We start from the raw sequence: 15,320 nt of genomic DNA, 5'->3' as shown, positions 1-15,320 counted from the left end.
GTTCTTTTCCTCTCGTTCAAGGGTGTAACCCCCACTCTCCTTTCAGACCTCGACAAAGGGAGAATAGTAACCCCACCAACACCAAGACTCCTGCTCTTTGTAAAAATTTCCCCACTCGCCCCTTCGCTCGAAGAGCCTTATCAACCATTTCGCATAAGTCGTTGTATCGCTTGTTGTAATAACCAGTCATGTCCGATTTTGGCATTCACCAACAAATACTTTTTCTTTCTTGCCGAAATCCGTTGGTACAATTCCGAGGCTAATTTAGCCAAACATCAAACTTGGTGGTATACCTGCCATCGACATACCCTCACTTTGTACCAACTCAATAAATTCCTTCCGCTTTGCACCGCGGACCGCCTCGTTGTAATACTTGGCATTGAACAATTCCCGAACTCCTCCTGTGTCATTCTCGGTCACATCCCTAGGTGGATACCATTTCCCACCAAATCGTGGCATCCTCCCGAAATTGGAACGTGGCACATGCCACCCTATCATTTCACCACTCCCATAAAGTTCGCATTTCTCTCAACAATACCTAACCACCGCTCGCCTTTAAGAACATCGTGGCCTCCCGTAACATCGGAGGCGCTTGCTTTTCGAACCTTTCATACAAAGGCTCCATGCGTTACCAAGAACATATTGCTCACCGGCACCGCAGTGGGGTCAGCAGTGGATTGCAATGGCTATGCGGGAGGCTCAACAGTGGCATCCCGTTGCTCGAGTCGCCGATCTCTTCCTCTGTTGCTCAATTCTAGTTTGCATCTCAAAGCAAACCTTTGTTCCCAATCAACAGGGCCCGAGGTGGATTCTCCCGTCCACCTCTCGGACTCGACCGCGGCCTCTACCGCGTCCACGGGGTTTTTGGGGATTTCTGAAGACTCGACCACCTCCGGCCTCAACCAATTCACCCCCGCCTTCTAACGTTTCTCCTGTCGTCCATTATTTAGGACTTAGCTCGCGAACCCACAAGGCACGTAGGTCGATACAAGGTCAAAATACTTTCAAGACCGCAATTAATATTTATTTAATCATATATACAACACCACATATCTTAAAACAAGCTAAAAAAAGTAAAGCTTACGGAACCGTGAGTTGAACTCGACACCGGCCTTGATTGTACATATCTTGACGACGTCTTCGTGACAACCCAAAGGGCTTCGATACCAAACCGTAACGCCCGTATTTTAATAATAATAAACTCGAAATTAACTTAAATAATTTATATATTAATAAACATATGGACGGATCCCGAGTATCAAAATTTAGGTTAAAAGTACTTTACTATTAATTATGCATATATATATATATATATATATTTTTAAAGTGTCGTTGACATGCATCATCAAAATACGTACTCCAAACTATTTATAAATCGAAACCCTCCAGTGCCAGCATCGCCGCAATATGTACAATCATGCCGAGTTCCACCTCACCGTTCTTCCAAACTTTGCTTTTCCTTTACTACACAAGGTACAAGAACCGATGAGTCAACAAACTCAAGAAGATATGCAAGAAATAATAAGGTAGCACGGCACTTTATGATCGTTCGCCCCGAGCTTAACAACGAAGCTCACCAAATGATTAAGAACGTTCTAAGGGTAGTACGGCTACTATACCAAATGCACTAAAGTACCAACTCCGTACTGTGTTGGTAGAGTTCCCCGATTGTACTCCCGAGAAATACTAAGTTGTTGTACCACGAACACGACGTACCTCGGGGTACTCGTGTCAACACCGTACTTATAATAACATCCAAAACAAGCATAAACATTCATATATATAAATATTCTTACGCTTATCTTACCTCGTTCCGCCTGCAAATGTGCACACAGTTGGAAGTGCTCGACGTTTAAGGTCTTCTAAACCATAATATTCAAAATTCGATGAGAGACTCGCTAAAATACTTATCGTGGATTTAAAACGCAAACTAAGCTTAAATTATCTATCGATGAAAAGGATGACAACACCCTAAAATACTTAAAAACGGAAAAATTAGTGGTTCGGAAAACCCCAACGGCAGCGTTCCCAACCGGAAGTCCTGCTCGGGACCAACCGGCCGACCAAGTTGACGCAGTCTCCCGTGAACCGACCGTTCCTGTCCGGGAACCAAAATTCCAACCCCCACAACTCAATTCATCCCCAAATTTTCCAATATTTTCCTTAACACGAATGCACTAAAATAGACAGCCTCCAAGCAACAAACCTCAGCAATTCATTAAATTTTCAAAAACACCATTAGAGGTCAAGGTTTGAGTTTTCAAACTCAAACCTTGTCAAAACCTTACTACAAGCAACAAGGACAGCAAGAAACAACTCAATTAAACTCACCTAATCAGCAGAAATCAGATTCAAACAACAACTAAAGCTACAGAACCAAAGATCCTAATTTAAACCTCAAAACCTAACCTTATACTAACTAGAAACAAAGAGAAGGAGACAAGGAAACCATACCTTAAGCAAATTCTCCTTCAAGAGATTAGGAAGTCAGAACAAACAGCAATCCACACCTTAATCTCAATGGTTTTCTAAGTGCACGAAAGAGAGAGGGAGAAAGGATAATTCCCAAGCTTGATCATCAATTCTCACTTAATTCATTCTCCTTAATAGATTATTATTATTTATCTATGTATTACTTAACTAAAGGAAGCTTCTACTTCCACTAAAAGCCAAGACTCTAAGGTAAAAAGACCTATTTACCCTTCAATTAAAATATCACAACCAAACAACTTAAGGGCAATTTGGTCAACTACTAATCCCCGAAAATTCTAACGCCTCTACTAATAAAGAATAATACCCCGATAATATTCTAAATTATAAAATGCAACTTTCTAGGCCCAACGTCGCTTTCCACAGCTTCCGAACACAATCAGAGAAATTAGGTAATTAAGCATAAAACACATATGATATATAATATATTTCTAAAATATGCATTCCATAATTATTAATACATAATTCTTAAATAATTAATAATACAAAGTATTCTTTCATAGGCGGTCTTTACAGCTACAACCTAAATTATAACAAAAAATCGTATAGAAACCGTTATTGCAACTAGCACTGCAACCACTTTTAAAACCCAAACGGTAAATTTAAAAAAAAAAGTTAGAAAAATAATATATGGGATAATTTCCCTTTTTATTATTATTGCTCCAACCATATTCTCTAATATAGTTAATGTTTGATTATTAATATATTTATAATTTAAATTTATCAAATATAAATTAATTCATAAAATAATGAAAAAATAATAGTACTTTTAATTAAAATATTATTTAAAAAAAAAAAAAAAAAAAAAAAAAAAAAAAACTCTCTACATATAGAGAGTCGATTGTAGTTCACTTTTTAACTATTTTAACTAACTGAGTGTGCTTAGACAACATAATTAGAAATGCTCTAACTAAATGTTAAATTCAAACTCGACTTATTTATTATAATTAGTATTACTTGTTTATGACCATCTTAATTAACTTTTGGTCTATTTTGGTAGGGGTGAAATTGTAATTTGAGAAAATGATGGATAATTGGACCCTTCAATAAATGGGCTTAACAGAAAAGTAGTGGGCCCAATTAAGTAAAAAGAGGGCCCATTCTCATTAGAGCTTCTTCCTTTTGCAGTGGCAATGCAAGACTCAAAAAAGAGTGTTTGTTTGTTTTAATGGTTAATGCCTTCTTCTTCTTCCTTCTTCTTCTTCTTCATAATCTCCAAACCCTAATCCCCAAATTCACACACAGAAGAACCCAAATGGAATAATACAATACAATCATAGCATTTGCTACTATGCAGAGGAAAGCCACCCACCGCATTCTTCTTCCTTTCCTCTCCCGGACTCCGGCTCCGGCTCCGACTTATAGCCACCACCGCTTTTCTTCTCTCATTCATTCTTCTCGCCCAATCCTACTCTTCCATTTCTCCGACCACCATACTCCGTCGCGAGATCGCCAGAAAGGACCTCCACAGGCACCGGCCTCGTTTGCTTCTGTTGATTGTTCAAGACGCTTCCTTTTGCTTGAATTTCTTTCCTCTAATGGTTACTCCCATAACCAACGGCAACGGCATCGGCATCATCTCTCTTTTCATCGCAGTAGGTTTTATCTCATTGTTCTCTTTTGTTTATTTGTTTGATGAAAAGAATTGATATTTTTGTGTTTTGTAGATTTTTTCACCAGAGCTAAACAAGTTCAGAGGATTGAATTCAATGATCAACACAGGTACAAATTTGTTAGCTTTGGCATTTGTTGAGTGAATATTGGTGCTGAGAATTGAATAATTAAATAAAAAAGAAGCCAATTTTGCTGAGAGTAATGTTGATTTACCGTTTTGATTTTTGGTAGGCAGAAATTTGATAAGTGCTTGGATTGTTGACCAATTTGAGGTTGGATTTTTTCCACATTTCTAATTTTTTGTTGGTTATGTGGGTTGTATCTAATATGTACCAGTCAAAGGGCAGTCACAACTGCCTTGTGGTGCAACTTTCTTGTGTTTTCACTCAAGTTTGGGGTCTGGTTAGCTACCTCAAGTCATGTTATGTTGGCTGAAGTAATTCACTCAGTTGCAGATTTTGCAAATCAGGTATTTTCGCTTAATTGTGTTTATTTTATATTAGTTGAACTTAATGGGATTAAATGTGGAGAAACTAATTTGCGTTGACATTGTAGGCACTCCTTGCTTATGGTCTGAGTAGCTCGAGGCGTGCACCAGATGCTATCCATCCGTAAGTGGTTCATATCATGAAATACCTTCTTTTTTTTACAAATGTAGTATTTTCTTATTGTTATGGTGTATCAAGTTGGTTATATTTGTTAGAATTTGAATTGTATTTATGTTCAAAAGAGAATTTTATGAGGGATGAGTTTGTAAACTATAGGTGAAATTATTAGTAATTGACTAATTGTACTCGTAAAATTATCTCTTGAGTTCTATTGATTTTTCAACATGGGTAGTGAGCACCCAAGAGCATTTAAGAAATCAGTCCCAGTTTAGATTTAGGACGACATATATATTTCTTTTATTTTAGTGACATGCTGAATTGACACTTTTGGCATTGTACAGTTATGGCTATTCCAAGGAAAGATTTGTTTGGTCTTTGATATCGGCTGTTGGCATATTTTGTCTTGGTTCTGGGGCTACTATTGTTCACGGATTTCAGAACTTGTGGACTTCACATGTAACGTTTTCACTCATTCTCGTGTTTGTAAATTCTTCTTTCTTGTCCAATATATTTGTATCCACAATATTTTAATTTCTTATCTCTATGGATGTCATCAGCCCCCTGGAAACATTAAGTACGCAGCTCTAGTGATTGCTGGTTCTTTTATTATTGAAGGTATAATTCATTATTTTAAATGATTAGCTGTCCATTTTCATGTTTTATATTTCCCCTTTCTAAATTTTTGCATCCATTTCTCAGGTGCTTCTCTTATTGTTGCTATCCAAGCTGTCAAGAAAGGTGCAGCTGCTGAGGGAATGAAAGTAAGAGACTACGTTTGGCGTGGTCATGATCCCACATCTGTTGCAGTCATGACAGAGGTACTTTTCCTAACCTTTCTTTACTTCCAGTTATTAGGACAAGTTTCAACCTCTTCTAGGTATTCATTCACATAGAAGAGTATGAATGGAAGTCGAAAGCTAATACGGAGAATAGCAGGTGAAAAGAAAATAAGGAATGATAGTCAGAATGAAAAGTTATAATATGTAGCTACACTAACTAGCTGCTTGTTGGGCCTTTTGGCTTGAAAGAAAAAGTAGGAATTTTATGGACACATAAGATAAAAACCCAATAGGGGTAGCTGACTCGAGTGGTCAGGCATGTGGGAGAAGTAATGGAATAAGGAAATGAAGGATAAAAAATGATGGTTGTGACAAAAAATTACGAAATTCAAAGAGGCACAACAATCCAAACGGTAGCAATGTTTCATCGAGAGGACTCAGCATTTCATGCCTAGTTTACATGTGGTTTGAATTTAACAATTTCTCGAGAATGATTTGAACATTCCTCAAGGCAGTCATATCTTAAAAATGGGAATTTTCATTACTAATTAGAAGTTATGAAGTCGGATAATTTTTGAGTACTAGTGTTTTTGCTTGAAATGCTTGATCGCTAAGTTTGTACAAGTCTCCCAAATAGTCCCCTGGGAGATGATCTTAGTAATCCTCACTAATTAAGTTGATGTCTACATTGTCACTATATTGAAGACTTAGAAAAGAAATGCACTGTGTTTGGTTTAAAGAATATTGTGGTGGTTTCTGAGTGTAGCTGTTTTCCTTTGGGTTGATCATGACTTGTCAATCCTAGTTGATCTGAATTAGTATTTAGAAAAGTGTTGCAGAGGTGTTTAATGTGTGGAATTTTACTATGTAGATGAGATTTTTTATTTGCTGTAGAATCTTGGTCTTCTCTAGGTCTTTTGTGTACTTCATTTTTCTGACATATTTTAAGTAACATCTGAAGGTGTGTTTCAAGTGCTTATAGGGTTTATATGTCTTTATTTATAAGTGTTTATAATATTTTTTATTTAGACATGATTTAACAGGATTTAGTTTGATGCAGTAACAAAATGGTTTTATAGGGTATATGCTTAAAGGTTGTGATTGACGTTTGTTCTTGTACTTTGTTTACTGTATCTGACAGTAATATTATAATTTTCTTGAAAAAAATAAAAATACTTAAATATGCAGGATGGAGCTGCTGTTGCTGGTCTTGTTATTGCCGGAGCATCACTGGTTGCAGTAAACATTACAGGGAATGGAATTTATGATCCCATAGGCTCGATTATTGTTGGCAACTTACTTGGAATGGTATGTGATGTTTCTTGTTCGTTTAATCTTTTTCATTAAATGTTTCAAGCTGTTTTATAATTTTATTTTCCGAAAACAAATTTAAGAAACAATATAATAATGTAAAAGATGACAACTTATCATCTTAGATTAGAACCGAAGGTGTCAATTATTATTCAGTATCAAAATAGAAGAAGCTTAAATCCCTAGTTTAAAGGACCGAAATAGCCACCCAACTTGTAATTCTTTCCCAAATGAATGTAAGACCGTCTTCCACATCACAGATTTCTTTGGGGAGGTTTCCAAAAATGATTCTGAATTTTCATTGACAGATAATTTTGTGCTACTCATGTTTATGTTAATTTTTCAAATAATTTTTTGCCTCCCCATATGAAAAAGGAAATTGTATTCTGTATATGTTGTTATTGATTGGTGGAGTTATGAAGAGCAGTTGGAAAACTATTGATTGGAAATTACAACCTATAACAGACTACGTAGTGGCTTCTTTATACTTTATATTAGCTTTACTTTGTAACAATTCTGATGATAATAGTTCGATGTTTTAGTGGTTTTTGTATACTAATAGACATGGAATGATTTGGATGTTTTGAAGTTGAATAGAATATAAATAGTTCATAACATATATGAATGTATGTATATCTATATCCGGTGATGTTTCCCCATAATAAAAAGGCTTAATGAATGTTGTTGACCAGGAAGAGAGTAGTAGTAAAAATTTTTACCAGAGTGATAGAAGAAAAAAAATAGTTTGCAAACCATACTGCAATTTGTTTTGCTTTTTAAAGTATATGAACCGAATTATTTTGCAGGTTGCTATATTTCTGATCCAAAGGAATCGGCATGCTTTAATTGGTAGAGCAATGGATGATCACGATACAGAGAAGGTCCTCCATTTCTTAAAAAATGATCCGGTATGCCAGATTGTGGGATTGTGCTTTATTTTCTTGATTCATGTTCATGTTTCTTAACATTTAGACTGTAAACTGTTTTGTTATAGGTTGTTGATTCTATATACGACTGCAAGAGTGAGGTTATTGGGCCTGGGTTCTTTCGGTTTAAGGCTGAAATAGGTGATTTTTTTCTTTTCTTGTTTAGTTTTATCTTTCACAGAGGCAGAAATACCGTGCTTATCATTTTATTGGCGATATATTAAATGATAATCGACAATATAATCCGGTAGAAAGAAAACAATTGTAATTCCAAACCTTTACGGAGACATACAAATTAACAGATGAATTAACATTGTTCTTCTCTGCAACAGATTTCAATGGGGTGGTACTTGTGCAAAATTATCTAAAAAGGACCGGTCGGGAAGAATGGGGAAGACAGGTTAGTCATCACATACAATATATAAATATGAATATGTATATATGTATGCATAAATACTTTTTTTTTGTTTTTTCTGGATTGATAAAAAAAAATTTCTTCGTGAGCTTTTAACATTTGATGCTCATGCAATTCCTTTTCACCAATTCTCTATTCGTGCTTATATCAATTTCCTCATAAGAAATTCTTTGTCATGCTTCAACATAACTGAAATTCATTCCTATTAGAAGTTTGGGTTTGCGTAATCAAGTCAATCATATTTTCTTACTGAGTAAAATTAAGTCAATGATGAGTTGACTTCAGTTTTGTAAAATGATAATATGCATCTAAAGGTTTCTCTTTGCTCTGAAGCTTGACAAAGTAGTGCCTATCATTCTCTTCTGTTAAATTAATTATAGCATGAATACCATGCTGAATATAATTTTTCACATAACAGTTCCGCGAAGCAGCTATGGAGAAAGACGATGATCAACTCCTCAAGATCATGTCAAGTTACGGTAAGATGAAATTCCACGAAATCTCTGTACTCTTCTATTTTTGATGGCTGAGTAAGTCAAGTCAACCAGTTTTCTTTATGATCGTTGCTAAGAACGACAAGTTTGTGATTGCAGGTGAAGAAGTGGTTACAGCTTTAGGAAGTGAAGTTGATAGGCTTGAAAAGGAGATCCAATATCTGGTTCCGGGCATACGACATGTTGATATCGAGGCTCACAATCCAACTGATCTATTACCATGAATAATAGACATTTTTCTGGATAGCATCGGTATGCATTTCGGTTATTATTTTTGCATTCTTTTTTTTTTTTTCTTCTAATTATAGTGAAAACGAAGATTGCCCAATAGTTAATAATAATTAAGGAGATTGTTGGTGAGCTTCGTTTGATTATTTTCTTAGTAGTAAAGCATGTGAGGCCATTGTAGATTGTATATAGAAGGGGAATTTTCCATTCCTGAGATTAAGAAAACATTCATTCATTGCATTCTATTGTAATGATTTTCCTAATTCTTAAACACAAAAACAAATTGCTTTTTTCTCTTCTTTTGTTCAACTTGGACTTAGTCCCATGTTCCATGTTTTTGTGTACAGAGAGAGACTTGTATTATTTTCTTCAAAGATTTTTCTAGGTATATTGCAATGAGAGTTGAATGCTTTTTTATTATTATCATTAGAGTAATTTGCGGCATGAGTTTAATTTTTGGAAGACAAAGTGTCAAGTAAAATGTCTTGTGTCAAGTTTGATTGGATCGTATCATTAAATTTTTATTTTTTATTTAAAAATTAATTTAAATATACTAATAACTTAGATATTTAACTGCAAATTATTTTTATTATTGTTATTATTTAAATTAATAAATAAGAAAAATAGTAGCACCCTCTTACATATCAATATTGTTATTGGTTTAACTAAGTATTGAGTATTATATAATTTAATATAATAATTTTTAAAGAGTATCGCTAACTAATTGCAAGGTGACGTCTAGAAGATATTAGACACCACTAGTGCAATGCTCAATAAATAAATGTTAGTGGATTCAATCAAATTCATAGCTTGTTTGACTTTTGTGGCATATTAGAGTGAGTTCATATGGGGTTTTCTCTTTGGAACTTTCCTGTAATTTTCCACAATACAAAAAAGTCAAGTGTTTACATTTCTATGATTATTATTTTGTATAATCATTCAAAGCATGTTTCCCAATTCAACATTTGTTGCTTTGTTTAATAGGAACACTTTTCAGTTACAACCTCGAAATTCATTGCCAGCCTCTGTGTCATGCAACTTTCTTGTCATTTTCCAATGACCCAAAATTTGGTATACCTAAAACTTGTCTAGCAATGATACATAAATCTTGCTCTGGAATTTTCAGAGTATAATAATTGAATCGACAGAATTAAAATTCAATGAATTTTACAAAGATCTTAGTGTGAACACTTTCAAGTTTGGTCATTGTTTTTGTGAGTAGTACATAACTACTATATATATAAAGGACTTGTTTTGGTGACCCAAATGAATCAAAATAGAGAGAAGAATGGGAGGATTGCAAGTGTTTAATTTGAGAGAAAATGTTTTGGGTAAAAAAGGAGTTGGAGTAGTTTGCCCTTATTGTGGAGGACCTGTCTTAGCATGGAATTTTGATACCCATTTATTGCTTTGTTGTATTCCAATTCATCATAAACTTAAAACCAAATTTTATTGCACCATTTGCTCCACACGATTGATTATTTCTTCTTCCAATTTATAAATTGCACTAAAACTTTATGTTTATTATTTTTATTATTGGTCTTTTCAGCTCAAGAATTTGATCATTCTCCATGTCCAAACACATAATTACTATATTTATTTTAGTGTGAGTTTTCCTATTTTATTTTGTATGTGTAATAGAACATTCTATTTGTGTAATAATGTTGACATTTGTTCTTAATTCTTGTTTGGAATTAAACCTATGAAACAATAAATATAATATATATTTATGTATATATATATTTGAAAAATAGCTTTAGAGAACACCACCTAAAGAAGCATTGCTCTTTAAAAGGGCCAAGGACTACAAATGAATATCATGAAAAGAGGCATCAACTACATAAGGACTAAGAGTTTTATTAACTATTACATGAAATTAACAAATCATACTATAAGATAGCTAGTTATTCCTTTAGTTACTCTAAAGATAGCTATTCTTATTTGAATTTTTCCCCATTTTTTTGTTAACTTTACCATGAAAAGCCATGAAAATGAAAATGAATAAGCTGAAGAATATCTCTTTTTTGTATCTATTAATAAAAAATACTCTTATATTATATTTTATTAAATTCTACTCACTTTTATGAGTGGGTTGCCTAATATATCCTTACTTTCTATTTTTTTTTTTTTCTGAAATGAAATAGCAACTTCATTGAATTAAAAGCATTTTGAATACAATAGAGCCTTCTAATCAGGCCAGACATTATACTCAAAAATGCTACAACTAGAGGAAATTCGAGCATGTCTAGCAATAGCATGAACAACTCGATTTGCTGATCGTTTAATAAAATGTAACTTAACTTCAATTAGAGACAACAATAACTCATGACAATCTTTAGTGATTAAACCAAAGGTGGAGAACATATCTTGGTTAGTTCTAATAAGTTGAAAATACTTTTTGTTTGTATCTATTAATCAAAAATACTCTCATATTATATTTTTATTAAAATATACTCACTTTTTTGAGTGGAATGCCTAATATACCCTCATTTTCTACTTAAATGTAGCATATAATTTACATAACCTAAGGCGTCTTATGGGAACATCATCCATAAAAGTGGGTATATCTAAAAAAATATGAAAATAGAGGTAAAAATTGAAATAAATAAAGTAAAGTGGGTATACAATGTAATTTCCTCAAGGGCTTAAGGTGAATTTAGGCAGCCCACAGTCTTTATCTAAATGGGCCTCCACAATTAATAGTTCGGGGGATTTTCATTTTTATAGTTTTTAAACTATAAGTTTGTAAATTATGATATTTTTTCCAAAATTTTATTTTATGAGATTTTTTTTAAAAAAAAAAAGTGAAAAAAATATGGGAAAAACCAACACAAAAGAAATTGGTTATCCTCTTATAATAATTGGTTACTTGTCTAGTTATTGTAAAAGTACTTGATTATCCTTACCTAATTTTCCCTTATTTTTAATTTTAGAATTTTTATACCACATACTAAAATTTTAATTTTTTTTTTTATTGTGGAGTGGAATTTTTTAAAAAAATATTATATATTTTTTTTCAAAAAATACTGTATATTTTTCATACTGTGTATTATGTTAAGTTTTCACTATTGTTTTATGGTTATTTTTTAGTTGTTTCACTATTATTTTAATTGTTCTGTTTTGTTGTTTTACGGACGTTTTATAAAAAAAATTGTATTTTTGTAAAAATTCTATGTGATAGTAAAATTGTAAACTTTTACAAATATATATCTATATATATTTTTTTTTTTTTTGGGTAAAACACCCTTCAATTTTTCATCAATTTTCCCACATTCTCTTCATCTAAATGGGCCTCCACAATCAATAGTTCAGGTCCAGCCCATCAAACTTCTTCTTCATCTGTTTTTTTTTTTTTTGGATAATGGTTCCCCTTCAAAAAAAAAGGAAGCATTTTTGTTATCTAGGGTTTCACCTCCATTAATTTAATACCCAACCATTCCGCCTCAGTATTGTCCACCACAAATTTCTTTGTTATTCCAAAAGCTTAGACTGATCTCAATTCTCAATGGAGTTGATTCAGTAGAAGAAGAAGAAGAAGAAGAAGAAGAAGAAGAAGAAGGAGGCATATTTCAGGTTTGTGTGTGAATCTAAAGCATTCTCAATCACTCTCACCAATTTCAATTTGGGGATTTTGTATTAGTGTGCATTAGATTCACGCACAAACTCGTAATCTTCCTTTTTCAATTATTGATTTTTTGAAATTTCAATGGAGCTGTAGATGAACAAGATTGCAACTTTGATCTATACATATATATTTATATATATATATATATATATTATTATGCATAATCTTTGTTTAATCTTTTATGATATCACACAATATATCTTCAGTGTTTGAAGGATGTGAAGAACAAGAGAGAAGGGAGAATCAAAATCTATATTTATATATAATTTTTATCAATTAGTTTTTTATTTTATTTTTCTTTTGAATTTGATTGCAATGACACAATATTTTGATATGATATTAGGAAATTTTCTTATAAGTTAATAACCCAACTGAGATTCATTCCTATTAGATGTTTGGTTTTAACATGTGATGTTGTTGCATTCCCATTTTACCAATTTTTCTATTTATGCTTTTATGAATTCTCTCATAAGAAATTCTTTGTCAAGCTTTTCAACATTAGATGAGATTCATTCCTACCTATTAGAAGTTTGGTACACTTTTTGGTTTTCTTTTTTATTCTAATCAAGTCAAAATCATATTCTCTTAGGGTCCTTTTGGTCCTATATTAAATTGTATTATGTGTTATGTTTCTATATAGTCCTGTGTTTGGTTTTGATTTGTATGTGTATATACAAAGTATTATTTAAAATTATGAAATGATATACAACACAATTCATTCCTATTAGATGATTGGCCACTAATATAGTAAAGATTGTTCTTTTTTAGCTAGTGTTGTCCAAAGGTTTCTTCTCTAAGTTCTCTTGTGTTAGTTATGAGCATGAATATCTTTCTGAGTATAATTTTTCAATCAACAGTTCCCCGAATCAGCTATGGAGAAAGAAGTAAGTTCTCTACAATCGTTGCTAAGAACAAGAAGTTTTGTTTTTGATTGCAGGTGAGGAAGTGAAGTTGATAGGTTGGAGAAGGAGATCCAATATCTTGTTCCATTACTAAGTAGTAATGTTTATGTGGTGCCATTGTACATACTACATTGTGTTTATATATATATGGTGAATTTCCATTCCAAGGTTAGAAAAACATTCATTGCTTTCAATTCATACTGTATATTGTAATGATTAGGAAACTCACTTTCCTAATTCTGAGAAAAATCCATTAAACACAAAAACAAAGAACTTAGTGCCATGTTCCATGTTTTTCTTCAATGATTTTTCTAGGTATTACAATGAGGATTGGCAATGTCTTTTCGTATTATTATTATTCTAAGCTTGAATTATAAGAATCTTGAGAAATGTTAGTGGATTCAATAAAATTCATAGCTATTATTTTGATTTTTGAGGCATATTATAGTGTTGAGTTCTTAATGGGGCAATGGACCAATTCAACATTTGTTGCTGTCTTTAACAATAACATTTATGTCTTGCAACTTTCTTGTGATTTTCCAATGGACCCACAATTTGGTATACCAAAAACTTGTAAAGCAACAACTCAGAAATCTTGTTCTGAAATTTTCAGAGTATAATAAATGAATTTCCTATTTAAACACTCTTCCACTTTGGTCTTTGTTTTGTGTGTATATAAAAGAATTGTTTTGGTGACTCAAATGAATCAAAATAGAGAAAGATAAAGAAAATGGGAGTTTTGAAAGTGTTTAATTTGAGAGAAAATGTTTTGGGTAAAAAAGGAGTTGGAGTAGCTTGCCCTTATTGTGGAGGACCTGTCTTAGCATGGAATTTTGATACCCATTTATTACTTTGTTGTATTCCAATTTATCACAAACTTAAAACCAAATTTTATTGCACCATTTGCTCCACTAGACTTGTTTTTTCTTCTTCCAATTTATAAATAGTACTAAAAAATTTATGTTTATTATTTATATACTATGAAAGGAGAAAATTTCCTCAAAAAGAGACAATTACTATATTTTTCTTAAGGGTGATTTTCCTATTTTAGTGTGTATTTATTTATCCTTTGTGTAATTGTAATGTAGACATTTGTTATTAAATTTGTTTTGGAATTAAATTATTATTATTATTATTATTTTATGTAAAATTAGACATTAAATTATAAGAAAATTTTACAATACTCATACTAATGTACTCATATTTGGTTTTGTATTTAAAATAATTTTTTAGTAAATTTTTTTTTCTCATAATCATATACATGTTAGTATTTAAATATTGTATTGCACACATGATTATTCTATCTTATATGCGGGTGAACTAGACTGTTTGAACACTGCTTCTATGTTGTAAATTATTTCAACTTTTTAAAATTTTGTTTGATGTCTTAAATAATTATAATGTACACAAATGTAAAAAAAAAATAGATTAAAAAAATTTTTCGATCTAGAAACAGGTAGAGAGTGCATTACTACATTCTTTTCACTTAAATATTGCTAACATTACTATTAGATACTGTCGTATCCAAAATCACTAGAGGTGACGTTTTAATAACAATTAACAGTTATTTATAATTATTATATTAAAATATAAAATAGATACTAATTTGTTCCATCATACAAATTGTGTTCAAATTTATTAAAATTATTAGAGTAAATAGTATTATTTGATACCCTAAATTGCAATGATTAATTACATGTTAAATAATTAAATTTGAATTAGATGGTTTGTCTTTTTTTGATCATTTCGAATTAGATTGCGAGTCCAATTGAGTAGGAAGAAGTTGAAGAATACTTTCAAATTAAATTTAATTCATAAATATCTCTTTTTATGAGTATTATATTTAAATTATTCTTACACAGTCACATGATTAAGATATAATTTCATATACAATAAATTTGTATTATTTGAAGATGGATGTGTAGGTT

The 15,320-nt window shown here is 32.1% G+C and overlaps 1 protein-coding gene across 5 annotated transcripts; it reads left to right on the top strand.

Moving 5' to 3' along the window:
* The first annotated feature begins 3,619 nt into the window (after positions 1-3,619).
* On the top strand, positions 3,620-13,897 carry LOC115714044 (metal tolerance protein C4). Of its 5 annotated transcripts, XR_004011020.2 has the most exons (15): positions 3,621-4,085; positions 4,158-4,212; positions 4,441-4,573; positions 4,660-4,715; positions 5,054-5,168; positions 5,270-5,327; positions 5,412-5,530; positions 6,680-6,799; positions 7,609-7,710; positions 7,797-7,869; positions 8,061-8,128; positions 8,562-8,622; positions 8,737-8,889; positions 9,850-9,936; positions 10,415-10,546. XR_004011020.2 is itself a non-coding variant. In XM_030642565.2 (14 exons), the coding sequence occupies exons 1-13, from the start codon at positions 3,782-3,784 to the stop codon at positions 8,859-8,861; spliced, it is 1,389 nt and encodes a 462-aa protein (XP_030498425.2). In that variant the 5' UTR covers positions 3,626-3,781; the 3' UTR covers positions 8,862-8,889; positions 13,428-13,897. The 5 variants fall into 5 exon arrangements, 4 of the variants coding, with proteins under 4 accessions (XP_030498422.2, XP_030498425.2, XP_030498424.2 ...); XM_030642565.2 differs by lacking the exons at positions 9,850-9,936; positions 10,415-10,546 and adding an exon at positions 13,428-13,897 and having other exon boundaries at positions 3,626-4,085; XM_030642564.2 differs by lacking the exon at positions 9,850-9,936 and having other exon boundaries at positions 3,626-4,085.
* Positions 13,898-15,320: the final 1,423 nt, after the last annotated feature.

The sequence above is a fragment of the Cannabis sativa genome, chromosome 4 (genome assembly GCF_029168945.1).
Source record: "Cannabis sativa cultivar Pink pepper isolate KNU-18-1 chromosome 4, ASM2916894v1, whole genome shotgun sequence".
Taxonomy (NCBI): Eukaryota; Viridiplantae; Streptophyta; class Magnoliopsida; order Rosales; family Cannabaceae; genus Cannabis; species Cannabis sativa.
Note: the sequence above shows the minus strand (reverse complement) of the source record. Positions and strands in the feature narration are given on the sequence as shown.

What these genes read in the sequence shown, in the direction of transcription:
- LOC115714044 (XM_030642565.2), top strand. Translation starts at nt 3,782, where the DNA reads ATGCAGAGGAAAGCCACCCACCGCATTCTTCTTCCTTTCCTCTCCCGG. An exon ending in TTGCAGATTTTGCAAATCAG is followed by an intron (nt 4,574 to 4,659) that starts GTATTTTCGCTT and finishes TTGACATTGTAG; the next exon opens with GCACTCCTTGCTTATGGTCT. An exon ending in ATTTCTTAAAAAATGATCCG is followed by an intron (nt 7,711 to 7,796) that starts GTATGCCAGATT and finishes GTTTTGTTATAG; the next exon opens with GTTGTTGATTCTATATACGA.